The sequence below is a fragment of the Sorghum bicolor genome, chromosome 10, assembly GCF_000003195.3.
Source record: "Sorghum bicolor cultivar BTx623 chromosome 10, Sorghum_bicolor_NCBIv3, whole genome shotgun sequence".
NCBI lineage: Eukaryota > Viridiplantae > Streptophyta > Magnoliopsida > Poales > Poaceae > Sorghum > Sorghum bicolor.
The window spans coordinates 10,304,538-10,325,352 of NC_012879.2; the positions used below are offsets into that span (position 1 = coordinate 10,304,538).

The 20,815-nt window shown below is 43.8% G+C and overlaps 2 protein-coding genes across 2 annotated transcripts; one reads left to right on the forward strand and one right to left on the reverse strand.

Moving 5' to 3' along the window:
- On the reverse strand, positions 11,615-13,082 carry LOC8061522 (probable 2-oxoglutarate-dependent dioxygenase AOP1). Its single transcript, XM_002438143.2, has 2 exons — positions 12,636-13,082; positions 11,615-12,549 (listed from the first exon to the last, which is right to left on the reverse strand). Exons 1-2 carry the CDS (start codon positions 13,025-13,027, stop codon positions 11,937-11,939), a joined length of 1,005 nt encoding a protein of 334 aa, XP_002438188.1. The 5' UTR covers positions 13,028-13,082; the 3' UTR covers positions 11,615-11,936.
- Positions 17,964-20,046, forward strand: LOC8065754 (ent-isokaurene C2-hydroxylase). The gene is made up of 2 exons (XM_002436771.2): positions 17,964-18,929; positions 19,248-20,046. The coding sequence occupies exons 1-2, from the start codon at positions 17,994-17,996 to the stop codon at positions 19,869-19,871; spliced, it is 1,560 nt and encodes a 519-aa protein (XP_002436816.1). The 5' UTR covers positions 17,964-17,993; the 3' UTR covers positions 19,872-20,046.

Below are 20,815 nucleotides of genomic sequence, written 5' to 3' on the forward strand. Positions count from 1 at the left end.
TCCATGTGTGTGCCGTAAAATTCGATGTGATGGAGAATCTTGAAAAGTTTTTGGTTTTTGATGCAACTAAACGAGGCCTTAGCCATTGGCTGTTATATATATTGCTAATATATTTTGGCCGGTTATTGGATATAGAATATTCGGGTGGATCGGCCCATGCGTACCACAACAACGTGTTGAAGTCGGCTTGACTGAAATATCACGTAAAGCAAACAAAGAAAATATAGGTCATGTAAACAAGGAAGATACAATTGTTGGTTTCGTGTTTCGGTAAAAGGAGAAGCCCAAGCGTATAGTGGCTTGAGACAATACTTATATGGCATATAGAAGGAGAATGGAGAAGTCACAAGGATGCAGGATCAGGGCAAAGTAAATTCGTCTACGACGCAAGGGGTCACTACTCCAGATCAGCACATCATTGATGGTTCCAAACCCCCCCGCTGCTAGAGTTTTAACTGGCAGCCGGCACTGATGTGGGGTTCTCATCACTGCAGGATACAAGAACCGCCAGTGATAAACTGCAAGACTGTCAGTTCATAGCTCAACCTGGCATTGCCATTTGAGACAACACTACCAATTTGTGCCTAAGCCGACAGTGAAGCTTCATTCAACACTACCGGCTTGTGCCATGAGCTAGCTGACAGTGATGCTCAAGCTAACACTATCAGCTTGTGGCTCTAGCCGACAGTAATGCTCAAGACAACACTACTGGCTCGTAGCTCTAGCCGACGGTGATGCTCAAGACAACACTGCTGGCTCGTAGCTCCAACCGACAGTGATGCTCAGACCATCACTACCGGTTTGACGCTCGACCTAGCAGTGCTGGCTTGTGGCTCGAGCCAATAGTGATGCTCACGACAACAATGCCGGTAATGATTGTTTCAGCAATATTGTCGGCCAGTAGGTCAAGCCGGCAGTATTGTTGAAGACATCACTGGCAGCTTGGATATAGCCGACAGTGATCTTTTTTTTTTTGCATTTTATTGCTTTATATAATTTTTTTTATTTTCTGTGAAATCAGGTTTCGCTTTATATTCATTACATAGATGATAGGTCCATCAACATTAAACATTACAAATATTACAATTACAATTCAAATGTACTTATGAAGCTCTAGATTATTTTAAATAAAAAAAATTACAATAGTGTAATGATCCTTCAAAGAATGTGCATCTTCAAAGAATGTGGCCTAAACTGCACCTTTGAAGGGTCGAGACGGCGGACTAGAGGGGGTGAATAGTCCTTTCTAAAACTTATCACGCTGGCTAATCGAAACTAATGCAGAATTAAAACTATCGGTCTAGCCAAGACTACACCCCTCTATCTAAGTTCTCTAACATCTTGTAAAAGATCCTAAACAAGCAAACAAGGTGCTACTTTAGCAAGAGCTCACCTAACCAATTCTAAAAGCAAGGTCACACAAATCTATGCCACTAGTATTTTTCAAATCGAGGGAGCCTCTACACAACTAGTAAGGAAAAGCACAAAGCTTCTAAGCTCACTAGCAATGCTAAATAACAAGGCAACCAATGCCAAATTAGAGAGCACAAATTACTTAGCTACACAAACTAAACAATATGACTAATAAGATTACACAAACTAAATTAGCCACGCAAGGGAACTACTTCTAGCTACACAAGCGAGAAGATAGCTAGCAAGCTACACAAACTAACTAATTACAACAATAACTACACAAGCACAAGTATATGAATGTAAATACAAGCTTGTGTTAGAGACTTGTAAACCAACGAGAAGAACAATGTTGACACGATGATTTTCTCCTGAAGTTTACTTGGTTGCCACCAAGCTACGTCTCTGTTGAGACAAGCTCCAAGGTTGCCGCCGGTCCCCTTGTTCGTGGTGACCCGCAAGTCACACTCTTCCATGTGGAGTGCTTACCACAAGCTCTAGCACTTGACCCGGCCGGACCACTTGTCGCCCTTCACGTCTCGCTCTACTACAGTTGCTCTTTACGATTCCCACGGGTGAGCACCGTACCCCTCACAATCTCTTCTTCAAAGCACCGCATAATCTTCTTGCGTGCTTCGACAGAGTCACAAGCCACCAAGCCGTCTAGGAGATGGCAACCTCTAAGAGTAACAAGCACCATCGGCTTGCAACACAAACACCTAGTGCCACTCAATGCAAACTCTCAATGCAATCGCACTAGAATCACTCACTAGCTATTGATTCACACTCTTGCAAGCATAAGTGAGTTAGAGTCTTTTCTAGCACTCTCTAAGCATGGACATTAAGTCCCAAGGGTGCCAAGAACCAGACAAGGCTGGCCACCACTTCTATTTATAGCTCCAAGGGCTGAACTAGTCATTGCTTCTTCATTGGGCAAAACTCGTGGGCACCGAACGCGCAGAAGGTGAGCCACCAGATGCTCAAACCCAGCATCCGATGCTCAGAAGATAGCCACGTGTCACTAGCCGTTTGAACTCGACCGTTGCTGCCAATGGCTAACTCGGATGACCACCTAACACGGTAACACCAGACGCGTCTGATGCACACCGGACCCGTACGTAGAGAGGATGTTTCTGACGCCAGGTCACCGGACGCGGACCACCGAACGCTCTCCTGTGTCTGACGCTCTCTGTCAGAAACGTTAGCTTGTGTACATGCTGACGTCATGCTTCACCAGACACGCGAACACTGTCCGGCCTGCGTCTGATGTGAGCGTTTGATGCTCAGAGGACGGACGCGCTAGAAACTGACAGTACACCTAACGCTTGGGCCAGCATCCTATGCTTCCAACTCCAGCGTCTGGTGAGTGTTTCTCTCAGTGAAAAACACTCCCGTGACTTCACCAAATTTTCCACCAATGTAATAGAAAAATGAGTTTTATTTTCTCAAAAGCGCCGAATCCTGCAGAGCTTGCGAGGCGGGAGGGAGAGAGGAACCCAAACCCCTCCCTACCCTAGAAACTAAGCCTAGGCATTCGGGTTACCCGAATTTTTCGGGTCGGGTAATTCGGGTAATGAAAATTGTTACCCGATATTAGTCCCGAAAAAACACTACCCGCAATTTCGGGTACCCGATAATTTGGGTTCGGGTATTCCCGATTTACCCAAATTTTCAAAAAACAACACATTATACAAAATTTTAATAGCAATTTATATATAATTTCAGCCGCAATTTGTATAAAATTTTAATAGCATTTTGTAGAGAATAATATATTAGTATCACTTGTTCAAACAAAGAGAATTACGTTTTAATATTTAACTAACAACACATAATAAATACAAACATATAGACAAATATTTGGGTAATTCGAGTAGTTCGGGTACCGGGGGATATTACCCGAATTACCCAAACTAATCTTGGGTAATCATAATCACTATCCGAATTTAGGATCGGGTACCTCGGGTTCGGGTAATTCGGGTCCAGGTCCGGGTAATTCGGGTACGGGTAATGGGTATCGAGTAATTTGCCTAGGCCTACTAGGAACTCCACCTCCTTTACAAATGTGCTAACACCACCAAAGTGTTCACCACCAATGTGCATGTGTGTTAGTATTTCATAAACATTTTATCAAAGGAGTTAGCCTGTCAACATGCCACGTCACTTGATTCTACCACGTATGCAAAGTTAGAACGCTCAAGTGGCACTAGATGACCGATATGCAAACAAGTTTGACCCCCTTGATAGTACGGCTATTATCCTAAATTTAGTCATAAACTTCTCTACTCACCTATGACCGGTGAAAAGGAAATGCCCCAAGTTATACCTTTGCCTTGCGCATTCCATTCCATCTCCTCTGATGTTGATGCAACACATGCACCAACCAATTACCAAATGATATGATCCACTTCATATCATCATATGACCATATTGGTTCATCGATCTTGACCTCACTTGCTCTTCACCGTTGCCTCGGTCCATCGGCGTCAAGTCTTGCTCAAGCTTCACCGTCACACGCGGTCCCTCACTTCAAAGCCTCCGACTTGCCCTTCACTCTTGTAATCGGTTCATCGAGCCAAGCCTCGTCTTGATCTTCTCCACCTTGGTCACATGACTCCATGTCATGTCTCATATGCAATGAGCTCCTCCATCATCACATAAATCACCTGTGGACTAATCTCCTGTGTATGTCATATAAACACTATCAGTCCACCTAAGTTGTCACTCAATTACCAAAACCAAACAAGAACCTTTCAGCCATGTACTTTAAAGAATGTGCAATGGACAATGTTCTTTTTTGTTCAATCACTCCCCTACGACGTGGGTTTTTCACATAGTGAAGATGCAGGATCCACCCAAAGAGTCCAAAAAGGAATTGCTAATTTAATCTTGCATGCAAATTCATTTGATTGAAGGAGAAATCAGGACACATGACTGTGACGTGTTCTTTTGCTATTCTTTGATCCAAACAAAATATTGTATCACCATGCACATATGCTATGACACTTAAATTTGGCTTAGTGTCATGTTTTACAGAAATATCAGATATAGCGAAGTTTGATATGTTAATATATTTAGCCATTGTGTTGACAAGCAAAATTATCCATTTTGTGAAGTTTCAAAAATGTAGAATGGACTTCGCCATTGTGTTCCTCTTGTTGAGATGATCAAAAAATTATATGGAACGTCTAATTCGGAGTCTGAATGAAGGAGTTATAACTCCGAGAAGATGCTCCATTATCGAGAGTTCCAACCCAAGTCAGGAGTTCTACTCGAGTCGGGAGTTCTAATCTAGATTGGAATCTCTGACCTGAGTCATGAATTCTGACCTGAGTTAGGAGTTCCGACCTAACATTTGGTAGGCCTAATAAAAGATCTGTTCGGATCTGGTCTTCTGGATTCCTATCCGAACTGTTTCAAACTCGTGGGAAATTTATAAAATAATACTTGGAGAGGTTTTCTACTAGGATAAGACCACCACCCTCTATATGTAAGAGGATCAAGGCCAATTGAGTTCTCATCTATCCAATCATCAAAACAAAAACCAAACTACTTCTTTTATCCCTTTTCTCCTCTCCTCCAATATACATATTATTCATCCCTTGATCCATAACCAAGGATGGAGCCCTAGGCTCACTGGCCGACCTAGGGCAATCGGTGGATGCCTTGGCCCTAACGGGGTCTCTCCCAAGTGAGAGTTTTGATGGTTTCTTTGCTAGTTTGCTTAAAAACTAGCTGGTTCTTCATCACGCAAGCATGTTGGTTTTCTTTTGGAGGTTTGCTTGTAAACCTCTCTGTTCTTCACCATGAAAAAGTGAGATATCACTGCGATCTTTGGTCCGTGGTGGCCCGTTCATTCAATACCCTTTTTGGTGTGTGATTCAGACCACATCCAATATCAACACACTTTTTGGCGACTCCGCTGGGGACGAATTTGTTTTGGCTTTACTTTGTAACTGATTCTTCTTGCCCTAGCCCTAATCCTCACTGATCTATCTTCCTGAGCACGCCATTACCATTGTATTAGGTCCAAAAGGCCAATCACATCTGGGTTTGACCCCTTATGATCTTGTTTGCTATTTTGCGACAAGTTTCACTGCTTATTGAAAATTCAGCAAGGCGAACAAGTTATAAATCATGGAGTACCAAGGTGATTCATCACAATTTTACTACAATTACCTTGAGGTACAACTTGCAAATACATCTTATAATTCCAATAATTATTTTGCAAGTTCTATGAGATCTCATATTGGTGTTGCTAGCTGTAATGATACTAGATATATTACATCGGCTAATCTTTTTAGTAATGCTTTTCATCATACACATCATAATTATGGATATTGTGGTTAGGAGTCAATGTCAATTGTAATTTGTTTTGAATTTTGATGCTACTAGCAACATACATGTAAATCCTTGTTTATCGGCTATAAGTTCATAATATATAGTTTCACCACAAGACATGTCGATGAATAAGAGAATTAGCTATGACAATGCCAATTATTTAACTAATTGCTCTCAGAATTCAGCACCATATGCTAATGCTCCTATTAATAATTCAGCTTCATATGTTACTCTCAACTCAAGCCGAACTAATGAAAATTCAGCAAGGTGTGCTAATGGTAATACTCATGATTCGGCTTCATATGTTGCTCCAAGCTCCAGCCGAATCAATGAAAGTGGGTAAATAATCATACTCATGATTTAACTTGATGTATTGCTAGTTACTCAAACCAATCAATGAGAACTTAGTATGATATTCTCAACCATATGATTTTAAAAAGAGAATGCTAGAATTTGAAAGAATGCTTGAGAAGCAAAATAAAGATTTTATAAATAAATACTTTAGGAGTACTAGCAAGAGACCGATCACATCTAAGTCATCGGTCATGAGTATGAAAAAAGAAGCTATCCCTTCCAAATCAATCATATCTCAAAAAACAAGTCTTGCTACAGAAAACATAAGAATTGCAAGAAAATAGCTTGACTTAATTTTTTAGAGCCAAAGGAGTTATACATTTATCTAATGATTACCACATTATTCGTGGAGATCAAGCCCCTACAAGCAACAAAGGTGGGCTACCTGCCTACCTAAAATTGGCTAAGGTGACTCCTACCTACTCTAAGTCGGCTAGGCTGACTTCCTAGTCGGTCAAGCTGACTGCCTCTATCGCCTGCCCTAACTCGTCTAGGCCAACTCCCCAATCAGCCAAGCCGACGCCCCTACCAGTTGTTGATCATGTTCTAGAGATGAAGAGCATTCATTGTTGATGTGTGTTTGGATAATTTAGCAGTCATCGATGTGTCTTCGGATAATTCAGCATCTGTTGTTGATCATGTTAAAGAGATGAAGAGCGGCATCATACAAATCAAGAACATACACTTCTCCACTACAATCAATAAGGTACAAGGTACAAATATTTTGCTCAAACTGCAATCCGGTCAAACTATATCAATTTCAGCATCTATTAGAGATATCCTTGTTAATGATTGTAATAGATTGATTGAGAATAACAATTTATATGTTGATGATAAAGTAAATTTAGATTCTAATGGCCAATATATTGTTCCATATGGCAAGGCCAATGGTGGTTGTTGGTCAAAGGTAAAGCTTCTCAGAGGAAATTGCAAAAGTGTGGCCAAATGGATTGATATCAAATTTGATCCATTCGTTTACCTAGCTTTAAAGCTAACTCCACAAAATAATCGGCCAAGGAAATCAATGTAAACCTTTGACATTACTTTTTGTGATCATGTCTTTGATATCTTACTCAAGAATTTTATTAGAATCATTGATCACAATGCTTTGCCATCTATTTATGCATGTGGAACTTCATCTTATAAATACCTACTTTTCTTTGTTGTAGGAATTTGAAGTGCTGTCAAATAAAATCAACATAGTGGACATTAAAGAGAAGATCGCCATATTCATTGTTGAGCACATCGTCAACATAAAGGGCAAGTTTTATTGCCTAAACAAACCATTTTAATTATATGATTCTGAGTAGTTATGAGTTTTGAGCTATAAGAGTTTGAGATATATTATATGTTTTCATGTTATGTGTGATGGACTCGTGTCCTGTGTGATGAACAAAGTCCATGGGCGTGTGAAGAACAATAATCTATGCTAATAAACTATGATGTATGTTGTATATATATATATATCATTTACGTGTGATCTGTAGGCTACAGACGTGTCTGTAATAAGCCTAGACGCATCTCTATAGTAAACAAAATAATATAAACGTGACTAGATGCATGTCATGTAATAAAGGTCTGTAACAAGCTCTTCACTACAGACATGTTACAAAACACAATAGAAGTATAATTCCTATAAATGCATGTCATGTATACGCTTTGCTACTATGATCATTCATAGTTCAGACGCATTTACGGGTGCTGTTGTAGCAGTATCTAAAAAACAGACGTGTATAGATTACGCCCGTCTGTAGTGATATCTACTATCATTCTTCACACAAACATTTTTACCATCCACGTGTATAGTAGTATCTTAACTATCGATGTTTGCAGACAATACGCGTCTGTAATATTGTTCTTCATACAGACGGTTATAGCGTCGACATCTGTAGTAGTATTCTAACTATAGACATTTGCAGATTGCACGTGTCTATAATATTGTTTGTCACACACGATTGAAGCATCGATGTCTGTAGCAGTATCTTAGTTACATAGTTACAGACGGTTGTAGAATGCATACGCTTGTAGGAGTATCGTACCTATAGACACGTATCTGTTTTAATCATTGTCGCATGTAGGTACGCACGTTTGTAGTTATATTATTACTACATATGTATATTTTGCACGTATGTAGTAAGACTTATTATAGACGTCGTTATTCCTGACGCATGCAAATGCGCCTAAATGCTCGTAGACTTATTACAGACGCGCTATTCCCGACACGTGCAAACACGTCTACGATGCGCCTGAATGCGCGTCTGTGAAGTGTTTTTTTGATATATTATCTACGGTAGGGTCGTTGTTGTCGACGAAAGCTGGTCGGCAGTCTACCTTGGGGTATACCTACGGTAGTAGTTTATCGGTAGACGGTGCGCAAGCTACGAACTCGATGGTGACGCAAGACGCGGACAAGCTTTTTATCCAGGTTCGGCCGCCGTGTGGGCGTAATACCTACGTCCTGCGTCTGGTTGTATTGATTTGTGTTGAGAGAATAATGTGTATAATCTGTCCTTTAGGGGATCCCTGCCCCTCCTTATATATCCTGAAGGGACAGAGTTACAAGCAAAGTATCCTATTTGGTACAATATCTTGTAGCCTTGCGGTGCACGCCGACCAGTCGTGCGCCGCACGTCTTCATCCTGTGGGCCGAGCCACCTCTGACGGTGCGGCCCATATAGGCCCATGAGGGTATAGAGGTTTATATCCCTACAGCTAGTCCCCGAGCACCATGTATTGGATGTAACACGGCGTCTTGAGCTTCTTCGATCAGTGAGACTTGACGTCTTCAATAAGCAGGAAAGTCGTCCAAACAGTTGCAACGGTATTTTGACCAACTCAAAAGAAAGTTGATCAACATTGATATCGAAGAAGCAGGTTGTTCGAAGAATGCATGGTGCTCTTGAGAAAAAAGATTTCTTTCCTCATGAAGTGTGCCCACTTTACTTTTCTGAAAAGTATTGACCTCAAAAAAGCAAGCATATTCACCGCAAGGTAAAGTGTGCCCACTTAGTCCCCGAGCCTGGTAGTAGGTGACGTAGGCACGTGGTGCCAGGGTCTAAAAAGAAAATCATCTTAAAATTTCTGATACTAACATGCATCGCTAGATGCATCGTACCGATGTAGTCCCCGAGCTTGCTGGAAAGCGAAGTATGAGCCTTGTAGCAAGGTCTAAAAAATTACCTAGTCCAATTCATATGTAACTGAGAAAAGCAGTCCCCAAGCTGCGGTCGGAGAGTGATCGAAGCAAGTCCCGTGCACAGCGCAGGGAGTGATTGATGAGTCTTCGAGCACGATCGGTAGTCAGCACAGTCCCCGAGCACGACATAGAGACTGATCGGTCAGTCCCCGAGCGTGGTTGGAAACGTAAACGTGCTCGGTGGTCGGCACAGTCCCCGAGCACGGCGTAGAGACTGGTAGAGAAGTCCCCGAGCGTGGTTGGGAACGTAAACGTGCTCGGTGGTCGGCACAGTCTTCAAGCACAGCGTAGAGAGTAGTCGACAAGTCCCCGAGCGTGGTTGGGAACGTAAACGTGCTCGGTGGTCGGAGCAGTCCCCGGGCACAGCGTAGGGAATAGTCGACGAGTCCCCGAGCGTAGCTTGTCGACTGGACCAAACTCCTGAAAAATAAATGTAGAGAATAGGTAGTACATGATGTATACATAAACTCTAGATAAAAAATCAGTACTGAGATAAGTTTTAGATTTTTTGTTATAAAATTAGCACAAGTAGTTAATTCATCCTAGAGCTTGTACCAGCTCTGGTCTAGCCAACAATCAGCATGAGGTGCGGAACCTAGACACGCGTGGGATTGCCAGCCTCGCCAGAGAGCTACTGCCGACCACCCGGAACGCAGAGGACGGATCTCATGCACGTGTAGGAAGGAGTCGGAGACAGTACCGGCTCTGGAAAACTCGTGTAGGAGAAAAAACTAGTGTGGCTAAATAAAAAGTTGTTTTTAAAGGATAATAAAAAATATTATGCCAAAAATAAATAAAATATTAGAAGTGTACTTATCTTTGGACGAAAGTCTGGTCGGTGGTGACAAAATTGTCTGGCCCTCGAGCTTTTTGACTTGCTGTCATGACGGTGGTCGCGGTTGTCGTAGCGCCGTTCTTCGCGGCGATTATTATTGCGAGTCGTGGTCAGAGCAAGTAGGCCAAACAACTTGGTCGATACCCTGAGCAGGTCGGTGTCGTCGATCTGCCTCCCTTTGTAGCAGAGAAAGGGCGACGCGTTGTCGGCGTGGTCGGAGACGTTGCTGGTGTGGTCGAAACCGTGGCCAGCGTGGTTGGAGCCGCAGCCGACGTCGGTGAAGAAGTGATCGGCATAGATCGGATCTACGCCTCCTCTGCGGTCATGGCGATGAAGCTGTTGAAGTCGACGATGAACGTGAAGCCGTCCGCCATGGCCGCGAAGTGGGGGATGATGGCCATCTTGTTCGTCTAGGAGAGCTGTACGCACACCCCCTACCTGGCGCGCCACTGTCGACGAAAGTTAGTCGGCAGTCTACCTTGGGGTATACCCACGGTAGTAGTTTATCGGTGGACGGTGCGCAAGCTACGAACTCGATGGTGACGCAAGACACGGACAAGCTTTTTATCCAGGTTCGGCCGCTGTGTGGGCGTAATACCTACGTCGTGCGTCTAGTTGTATTGATTTGTGTTGAGAGAATAATATGTATAATCTATCCTCTAGAGGACCCCTGCCTCTCCTTATATATCCTGAAGGGACAGAGTTATAAGCAAAGTATCCTATTTGGTACAATATCTTGTAGCCTTACGGTGCACGCCGACCAATCGTGTGCCGCACGTCTTCATCCTGTGGGCCGCGCCACCTCTGACAGTGCGGTCCATATAGGTCCATGAGGATATAAGGGTTTATACCCCAGAACAAGACGTTGTTGATGGACTCGTGAACTGAGTCCCGTTCGTTCGGGCCCGGCATGTCCCGTTGGAGGCGCACGCGTGCGTGCCGAGCCCCGCGGTGAAGAAGAAGCGCCAGTCGATGTTCGGCGGCGCGGTGGCCAGGTATTCCGCTCTCGCGAGGCTGCGGAGCTCCGTGGCTTTGATCTGCGGCAGGGTCGGCAAGAAGATCGGGAGGTTGTAGTTCTGGCCTGGACACAAAGAGCCGAAGGGTTTGGGGTCGTCCTCTCGTACTCAAGGACGCCGACGATGGTCGTGTTGTCAAATGTGCCCTGCGTGTGGTCTACCGCCGCGCCTCCATGTAGTACCTCGTGCCGGGGTACATCGGCTAGGTGGAGATGAAAAAATGTTGCTGGTCTGCCTGGACGCGATGACAAGGGTGTTCACAGTAAAGGGCTTGGCATAGAGCGCGCCAATAATGTCAAAAACCATGATCGTGTGGTCGGCAACGCAGAAGAAGAGCTCGTTGTTGAGTGTGACGTTGATGAGCCGGAGCATGTATTTCTTGCTGGGCTTCGCTGTCAGCTTGAACGTATGTGCAGTATAGATGAACAAAATAATTAGTGATCCCGTGCAACGAACTAGCATATATATCTAGTGATTGGAAATAATTATATTCGAGCACAAATTTTGTGGAAAAAATCGACAACACGCATGTGAAAAAAAAAAACAAAGTGCAGCTGAACAATCTTTGGCTGTAGTGTAGTACATCACGAAATGTGTTCTTTTTTTCACATTATTTCAGGCCATCATTCAATTATATATATTTCTTATGCCTCGTGAATCGTGATCCTTTATTTTTTATTTTTATTTTTTTTGCATACGATGATCCACCAAACAACTTGACACAAAAGAAGCTCACATCAAACAGATGTTCTTTGATTGAGGGCAGTTTTGAGAAGCCAATCTGGCTCTATCCGTCGACGCGAACGGCGGCGAAAGCGTCCAGCTTGTTGGTGCGCCGAAGCATCTCCGGCTTGTAGCAGAAAACGACGTACTCGCCGTACTCGAAGGGCCTGTAGACGGCGGGATGCTGGGCGTCCACTGCCTCGTCGATGGCGCGAACGATGACGTCGTCTTTCGGGGAGGAGAAGAGGATGGAGGAGTAGCGGGTCTTGTCGCCGGACATCACCACGCGGTGCAGCGGGTTGAACACCCGGCCGTTCGTCAGTACCTTGAACGTGTCGCCGGCGAAGATGAGGAATGAGCCGGGCAACAGCGCGGGGCGAGCCCAGGCGCCGCCGCCCTCGCCCTCGCCCTCGCCGCGGCCACACTCCACCTCCACGCCGTCGATGTCGTTCTGCGTGAGCACGGCGAGGAAGCTCGTGTCCCGGTGCGCGGGGAGGCCGACGACCCTCCCATCCGCCGTGCCGGGCGCCACGTACTCCGTCAGCCGGAGCTTGAACGACGTTGCCTTCGCCTGCTCCTCGATGTACTCGGCGGTTGCGCCCGCGCTCTCCAGCACCATGCGCCGCACCATGGCCTCCAGCACCGCCACTTTCTCCGCGTACGCGTGCATCGACTCGCTGCATCAGAATTTTCATCAGTCGTTACTATACTTCCTCACGATAAGGTTTTGTTGGACTTGATCGATCGATCGAGTGTTGTTCACCAGAAGGATTTGTTGCCGGTGTCGGGCCACATGAGGTCGGCGAAGGCGCGGACTGCGTCGGGGTTGAGCGGGTCCACGATGGCCAAGCTCTCGTACGGCAAGCCGGGGACGGAGCCGACGTAGCCGCGGTACGGCATCTGGCTGGTGTTGCGCGCCTTGGCGCTCACAGGCAGAGAGAGGAGGGACTCCACCGCGCCGCCCGGGCCGAGAGCGGCCGCGGTGAGCTCGGGAGCGATCAGGCCGTCCATGACGGCCTCGAAGCAGCCGTGCTCGACGAGCGCGTCCATGACGGCGGCGCGCACGGTGGTCCACCGGGAGTCAAGGGGACCTGCGGCTGGGTCGATGCCGGTGAGGACGATCCTGGGGATGCTGCCCTGCAGGTTGTTGGCCATTTTCTGCAGTTTGCGGCTTTTGTGAGACTGTGCGGTCTGAAAGTGAATGCAGATGTTCCTGCTAGCGTGTCTTTATAAAGGCGGGTTACTTGACTCATTCAATAATTTGAAGCAAGCGAGACAATTTTCACTGATGCTGAACCTCAACCGACAAAGCGGATATATAAGTTTTGGTGTTGCCAATGTTCCTTTTCTGATGGACAGGGAGATTCCGTTATCTCAGATGCTTCAGCTTGCGATATGCTCACTCTGTTCTTTCTCTTTGTTGTTCACCCTCGTAGGAGTACACATGTTTGATCCACTACTAACAAATAAAATGGCCTTAAGAATCATCTTTTAAATAGGAAGAACCATGGATAATAAATTTACCAGGGATATCCTCGCATGATAATGATAGCTAATACTGAGCGGTATAGATAATGACTGTACAGAGTACTAATTTGAATATTATCCAGTACATGGCTAAGTGATGGGCGCTAAACACTACTAGCAGTGGTTCTGACTAACTGAATTGAGGGGTAACACTGTAAGCACATAATTAACCACAACTCATTTAAACGTGTTAGCTTCTCATCTCCAGGAGTAAACGGAACAACTCAACCAAGGCAAGCTTTGCATGTGAGGAATTTAACTATCTGCTAGTTTATTCTATCGTCGGAGTTTGGGAAGGCAGCCAGTTCTTGAAATTGCAAAAAGCAGCAAAGTCGCTCAAGTGGGGAATCTGGTGCTGGTTTCTTAGAGACAGGGTATCACCAATGGGAAATCTTGATTTTTTTTTTTTTTTAGATTGTAAATCATGATGATTTAACGAGCACATATCTACAGAGATTCAACTTTAAAACTTGGATATTGGCCATTCTTTTGATCCTGGAAATTGTAAAATATCCTTGTCCCCTTGTCTCCAACCATTTTTTTTGATATTTTACATGCAGTTGGCATGTGTACTCCCTAATGCGCATGCCACAGAATAGCATGGGTAGTAGGCCTAAGATTAGCAGATCACTAGGGAATGGATCCATGGCATGGTGGCAAGGCCTCCCATCAGCTATTTGAAGCAGAAGTGGCTCCAACAGATATGAGAAGCATTGTGAACCACAAATCCACCATAGAATGCACATGATCATTCAAAATTTAAATTAAGAAGAGACCCAAGGAACTAAACAATTCTTGGAATCTTACAATTGTTTTATGGAGTTATGGAGCACACAAAAAGGAAACTAACTGCTACATTGATTTAGCATCTAAACAAAATTATAGCCAGTTGACAAGAGTAGGAAAAAAGGATAATATGATAATAGCTTTAAGCCAAAGGATTGATTGGCGGTAGCTATATAGAGTATGTGTCGATCGCTGCAATGGAGTTGCATGGAGAAAGGACCAATATAATCGAACAAAGAAACAATGCTACCAATAAAAATATTTTCATGTAAAAAATCTAAATGTTGTAATGAAAACTATTTGCACACATGCCATCTTGTTAGTTTTCGTCTTACAAAGCTACTATAACTTCTTTGTCCAGTGTTATATGATTTAATCTTATCTACACTAAGAGTACCATTAGATTTTTCCCATCTTAAGAGCAATATCTAAGTAATAAATTTTCTATACATAATTAAACTGTTGGTGATTCTTAATAACTGTTGAATGGTACCTGTTGAATGGTACAAATAAGCTTATTGTGCCACCACAATCTCCTGCCACCGCATTGGCTCCACTTCAACAACATGGCTTTTGGCATCAAGTTTTTTTAAGCACGTTGTAAGAAAAGTTGTTTACATTTTTTTGGAAAAATTTGTTGGTGGACACCGAAAGTGAGGTCTCTTTGCCAGTGGACGAGACCGAAACAAATCGATTTGTTGGTCGAAACTCTAGTTTGTGCCAAATTTGCTGGAGAGCACCAAACATACATTAAAATATTTGTTTCTGGCTCAGGAGGTGAGAGAACAGTGTCCCTTTCTTCTTCCTCTGTTTTCGGTGGTGTCATCGGCGTCATGCCGCTTTACCTGCCTAGCCTCGACAGCCACGACGAAGGACAATAGAAATAGATAGGGGCAAAAACGATATTTCACAGTTGTTCTCTCACCTACTAAACCAAAAATGAATATTTTAGTGCATTTGGTGTCCTTCAACAAATTTTGCACAAACTAGAGTGTCCAACAGTATTCATATTCGGTGTCTACTGACAAGCAACCTTATTTTTAGTGTCCACCAGTATTTTTTTCGATCTCTTATGTTTAAAATTGTTGTGTATGCCGCCACAATCTCCTTCTCTTGACTTGGGCTTCAACAACATGGCTTTTGGCATCAAATTTTTTAAGCATACTGTAAGAAAATTGTCACTAATTTTTATATTTACTAGGAGGATTCCCGCGCGTTGCCACAGGTATGAAGAAGAAATATAAATATGTTAGAATATTAATCACTAATAATTAGAAGATATATATATATATATATATATATATATATATAAAATACTACAACAATATATGTTAATAAATGATGTGGTATGTTAATGTGAATAGCTTGAATGAAGACATAATGACACTGATTAGTTAGATGTATTGTGTAGACACTTTACATGGTGAAATAGTTGAATGTGCTAGTGGGGTGTTCTAAGTAGATGCTAATGTGGTTATTCTGAATGGCAAGAGAAATAGTTAGTGGAGTTTATATTTATAAAAGGTATAGATTACAGCAGCGGCACAGCCACTCTCTTCTGCTGCGGCGTCTTGGCATGGGTAATTTTTATATTTATTACAGCTGCGGGCACAGCCACTCTCTTCTGCTGCGGCATCTTGGCATGGGCTTCAACTACGTAGCTTTCGGCATCAAATTTACTTGAGCACAGTGACGCACGTATCTAGCATCATTCATTCCTAATTATATCTTCTCATGCATTGTTGCATTCATCAGAGGGTTAATTTTGGATAAATAAAGGGTCTATCTGATTCAGTATGAGTTGAAAAAAGTTGTTGTGAGCTGTGAAAAAATGTTGAGAGTTATGTGCTATGAAAAAATTATAGTAAAAACAACTATGAGAGATAACCTCTCTTTTATCTCTCTTGAAAATTAGTGTAAAACGTCTCATTATTTCCCCATTTCAAAAGAAAAAAACAGCTAAAAGTCAAAAACAGCATTCATTCAGAGTAAAATGGCGCCACCTAAATTTGACAGTGTGTCATTTAGGTGTCCAAACTTCTAAAATGCATATCAAAATCCTTGAACTTAGTACATGGTACGTCATAGGTTCGGTATCCATATTTGTCTTTATGTCAATGTGGATATTCATATTTGTATTCATATTCGATTTTATCCTAGATAATAAGTGGATGTGTCCTCGTACGATTTTTTAATTTTCCTCTAGTAGATTCCACATTCATATTACAGAAAATATCAAATACTAACATTATCCCTATCGCAAATAATAAAGTAATTTGTAAAGTTATCTAAAATTTATATCTACCACTAAAAAATATGCATCATTCAAACCTTCAATATAACAAAAAATATGCATCATTCAAACCTTTTAAAACTTATCTATGTTACCAAAAGCTTAGTTTTAATATGGCTAATCATATTAATTTTATGTACTTAAACTATCATGTATTTGTAAAAAGAATTATATATATATACATATATATATGTAGTTAACGAAATGTTTATTATACATGTTTTTATATATATTTTTAAAACTATATATGTTGATGTGTATTTTAAAAATACAACGAACTAGATGACACGCTCTGCCAAGTTCAAGGACTAATCTGGCATCGCTAGTGCCAATGTGGACTGCCATGTTACCGTGTGTTTGGTTGGGGGTTGGGTTGGATCCAACCCAGTTTTTGGGGACGGAGCCAACCCAAAAGAGTGTTTGGTTGCACTTCGATTTTGGGGACAGACCCAACCCGTTTCAGTGTTTGGTTGAAGGATTGGGGATGGAGCGGCTCCGTTCAGTGTTTGGTTGAAGGAATTCAGTGTTTGGTGAACATCAACCCGGCTGGAGCGGCTCCGTCCGCCAAATTTTGACGGACGAGTCCAACTCGCATCTAAGAGGAATATTCCACTCTGTAGCCAACTCAACCCTCCCATCCTCCAACCAACAGCCACGGGAACGGGTTCGCTCCGACCCGGCTCGCCCCGCTCTCCAACCAAACACACGGTTAGTAAAATGGGTCTAGTACATTAGATCTATGGCGTACCATGTGCCAGATTCAAAGACCTGGATATGCATTTTAGGAGTTTGGAGATCTAGATGATATCCTTTGCTAAGTTTATGGGCCCTAGGTGCATTTTACTTCTAGATTTAAGGCACAGTGGAAATTATTTTGCATCATGAATCCTAGACTATTTCCAAGTCACCCTAACCGCTTTTATACTTTCTTCCTCTCTTGTATATTTGAATTTAGGAGTCATGTTCTCTTTATTTTTCTCCACATCCTTTCACCTCCAAATTGGTCAATAGATATTTCTATGCGACTAGGTTGATTTTCCAAGTGCCGAAAGATTGGAAGTTAATTAGAGAGTTGTTGAAGAGCAGTTTTTTTTTCAATCTTGCCAAAAAAAAGACTAGGAGTGATTTTCTAAAACTCTTGGAGATGCTCTCTCAGCAGCGCGCGTTTCCATCGGCCAATTCAAAGGTGAAAGGACATTAAGTACAAATATAAGAGAAAAAGAAAGTATAAAAGTGGTTAGTGTGATTTATAAATAGTTCGTGATTCCTGATACAAAATTATTATCTTATTAACGAGATTTTCAAAAACAGTTCTAATTTTTTTAGTCACATGGAAAACTCATTAATTTACTAAGTGATATTTTAGAAACTACTGGAGATGCCCTTAGACATGGCATCTACATATATATATCCTCCAAGCGTGACAACTCTATCTATAAATATACAGCCTGAGGAGGCTGGTTCCTCGTCTTGTTTTTACATCATCATTAATTAACATCATAGTGGAGCAAAGCCATGGCGCTACTGCTCGCTTGGTGCTTGTATATGATTCTAATCTTCGTCCCCCTGGCTCTAGTACTCCTCGATCTGCGTTGTCTATGGACTCCAGCTTGTGCGCCAGGGACAAGGTTGCCGCCGGGACCGTGGCGGCTCCCGGTAATTGGCACCCTCCACCACCTAATGACCGTGAAGAACCCACGGCTCGTGCACCGTGCCTTGGCCGTCCTCGCACGCCGCTGGGACGCCCCCGTCATGTACGTCCGGCTAGGCGAGCTGCACGCCGTCGTCGTCTCGTCGGCCGACGCCGCACGCGAAGTCATCAGGGAGAACGACACCAACTTCGCCACCCGGTCCATGACCGCGACCATCAGAGCCACCATCGGCGACAAGGTGGGGCTCGTCCTGTCGCCCCACGGCGCCATGTGGCGGAGGCTCCGCAGGATCTGCACGACGGAGCTCCTGAGCGCAAGGCGCGTTCGATCCTTCCGCTCCATCCGGGAGGACGAGGCCGCGCACCTCGCCCGCGCCATCGCCACGGACGCGCGCTCCGGCGGCGAGCGTCGTCAGTTGGTCAACGTCAGCGAGCTGGTTTCCCGGTACGTGTCCGACACCGTCCTGCGCGCCATCATGGGCGAGCGGTTCAGGTGGCGGGAAGAGTTCATGGCCACGCTGGACAAGGCCATGACGAGGGGCGCCGAGTTCAGCGCGGGCGACCTGTTCCCGTCGTCGATGCTCCTGCTGCGAGCCATTAACGGCACGGTGAGCGAGTCCAAGGCGCTGAACGCCAAGCTGTTCGAGCTGGTGGATCGCGCCATCGACCAGCGCCGCGGGAGGAAGGCTGGAGCTGCTGCCGGAGACGGCGCATTGCTCGATGTGCTTCTGAGGTTGCAGGAACACGATGATGATCTCGACTGCCCTCTCACCATGGCGACCATTAAAGCTGTCATCCTGGTACTATATCAATCGTTGGCATCACTATGTGACATCAGACTGCTGCTGCTACTTTTTACTCTCAGCTTTAAGTCATAGTATAATCTAGCCTTATTCTCTTAGGTCAAAATTTTCTAACTTTGGTTAATTATAAGTTTTTTTTAATGAAAACTATCCGAGCCAAATCGTGAATAATAATAGGATTAATTAGTTTAGCAGTGTCTACACTATACCTACTGCAAATTGCATGCCTTTCAACCTTCCGAAACCCGAGGAGAGATTTGATTTATTTTTTTTATATATGGCCCTCATGAGTTGTTACGCGACACATCTCTGCAGGACATGTTTGGGACTGGAACCAGTACAACATCGACAACCATCCAATGGGCCATGTTAGAGCTCATGAAGAATCCGAAACTGATGCAGAAAGCGCAACAAGAGATACGCCATGTCCTGGGATGCAAGTCGCGGGTAACAGAGGACGACTTGACCAGCCTGAAGTACCTAAAGCTTGTGATCAAAGAGACACTACGGTTGCACCCGGGAACATGCGTGCTCTTCCCAAAAGCGAGTCAGGAATCTTGCAAGATCCTTGGGTACGATGTGCCGAAAGGCATGCTCATGATCATGAATGTGTGGGCGATTAATAGGGACCCAAATTACTGGGATGACGCCGACGTTTTCAAGCCAGAGCGTTTCGAAGGAACTAGCGTTGATTTTCGTGGCACGGACTTCCAGTTCTTGCCCTTCAGTGGAGGAAGAAGGATGTGCCCGGGCATAATGCTGGCGCATGCCAACATTGAGTTGGCACTCGCGACACTCCTGTATCACTTCGACTGGCAGCTCCCACCGGGGGTCACACCCGATGAGGTAGACATGACTGAGAAATTTGGTGTCGATGTTCGCCCAAAGAGGGATGTTTACCTCTGCCCAGGCCTAGTTCTGCCACTGAAAATAGAGTAGCCGTGTACTAGTAGCTAGCTTGCTCGCAAGTTGTAGCATCGGACGCTAGCTAAGGACAATAATCTGTTCTTGTGCTTGTGCACTTGTGTAACACGTTATTACAATCTGAAAATGCATGTTTATGTGCAGACATACAAAATTCCTTAAGCCACCAGCCATCTTTATTAATAAAGGCTCACTATGTACTACTAGCTAGCTAGTCCCACTTTTCTTAGTTAATAGAAATTATGGATCATTAATTAATTGCAAGTATTGCCAGAAATGGGTATAAATTAAATATGGAACATATCAGAGGCTCTTGTCCTTTCTGATACTACTGTATGGATTCCATAACCACCATTGAGGAATAAAACATGTGTCATCCAAGATAATTTATCATTAGGATCAAGTTTGTTTTTGGCCCCTTAACTCTTACATTTTTCTAATTTAACTCCCAAACTATAGAACCTGATAAATTTGAAAGCTCAACTATTAGTACCAATCCTTTAACCTATGGGTCTTCTTTTGGTGGTTTTCAAGCATAGCTTGGCCCTGCTTTTCATATGCTCCATCTCCCCTGGTACCTTGATACCTCCTCCTCCCCCCATTGCTAGCTTCCAATAGCTATGTCGGGTCGAACACGCATGGCGGGTGGCGACAAGCTTGGTGAAAAAGTGTTCACTCGTTTCAAAAGGAGTGAACATTCATTGAACTAGAATTGGGGTGTGCGAACAACACCAAGCCACCTCATACTCATGTGCTATCATGTATAGTCTATTGCTCGTTACCGAAGAGATGGAGGGATACAAGAGGCTTGCCATGGACAAACTCAGCTATAGCCCTACCTACACCTATTCAAGTTTCTGCCTGTGGCCTACACGCCTTGGCTAGGGAGGGGGATGATCATGTAGACAAAGAGTGAAAGGGAAGCACCACACCATGGAGCATTGTCAGCTATGGAGACA

Excerpts from the sequence above, each read along its gene's own strand:
- LOC8065754 (XM_002436771.2), top strand. The coding sequence starts at position 17,994 with ATGGCGCTACTGCTCGCTTGGTGCTTGTATATGATTCTAATCTTCGTC. Across the intron at positions 18,930-19,247 it reads CCATTAAAGCTGTCATCCTG|GACATGTTTGGGACTGGAAC; the intron begins GTACTATATCAA and ends ACATCTCTGCAG.
- LOC8061522 (XM_002438143.2), bottom strand. The coding sequence starts at position 13,027 with ATGGCCAACAACCTGCAGGGCAGCATCCCCAGGATCGTCCTCACCGGC. Across the intron at positions 12,550-12,635 it reads ACCGGCAACAAATCCTTCTG|CGAGTCGATGCACGCGTACG; the intron begins GTGAACAACACT and ends ATTCTGATGCAG.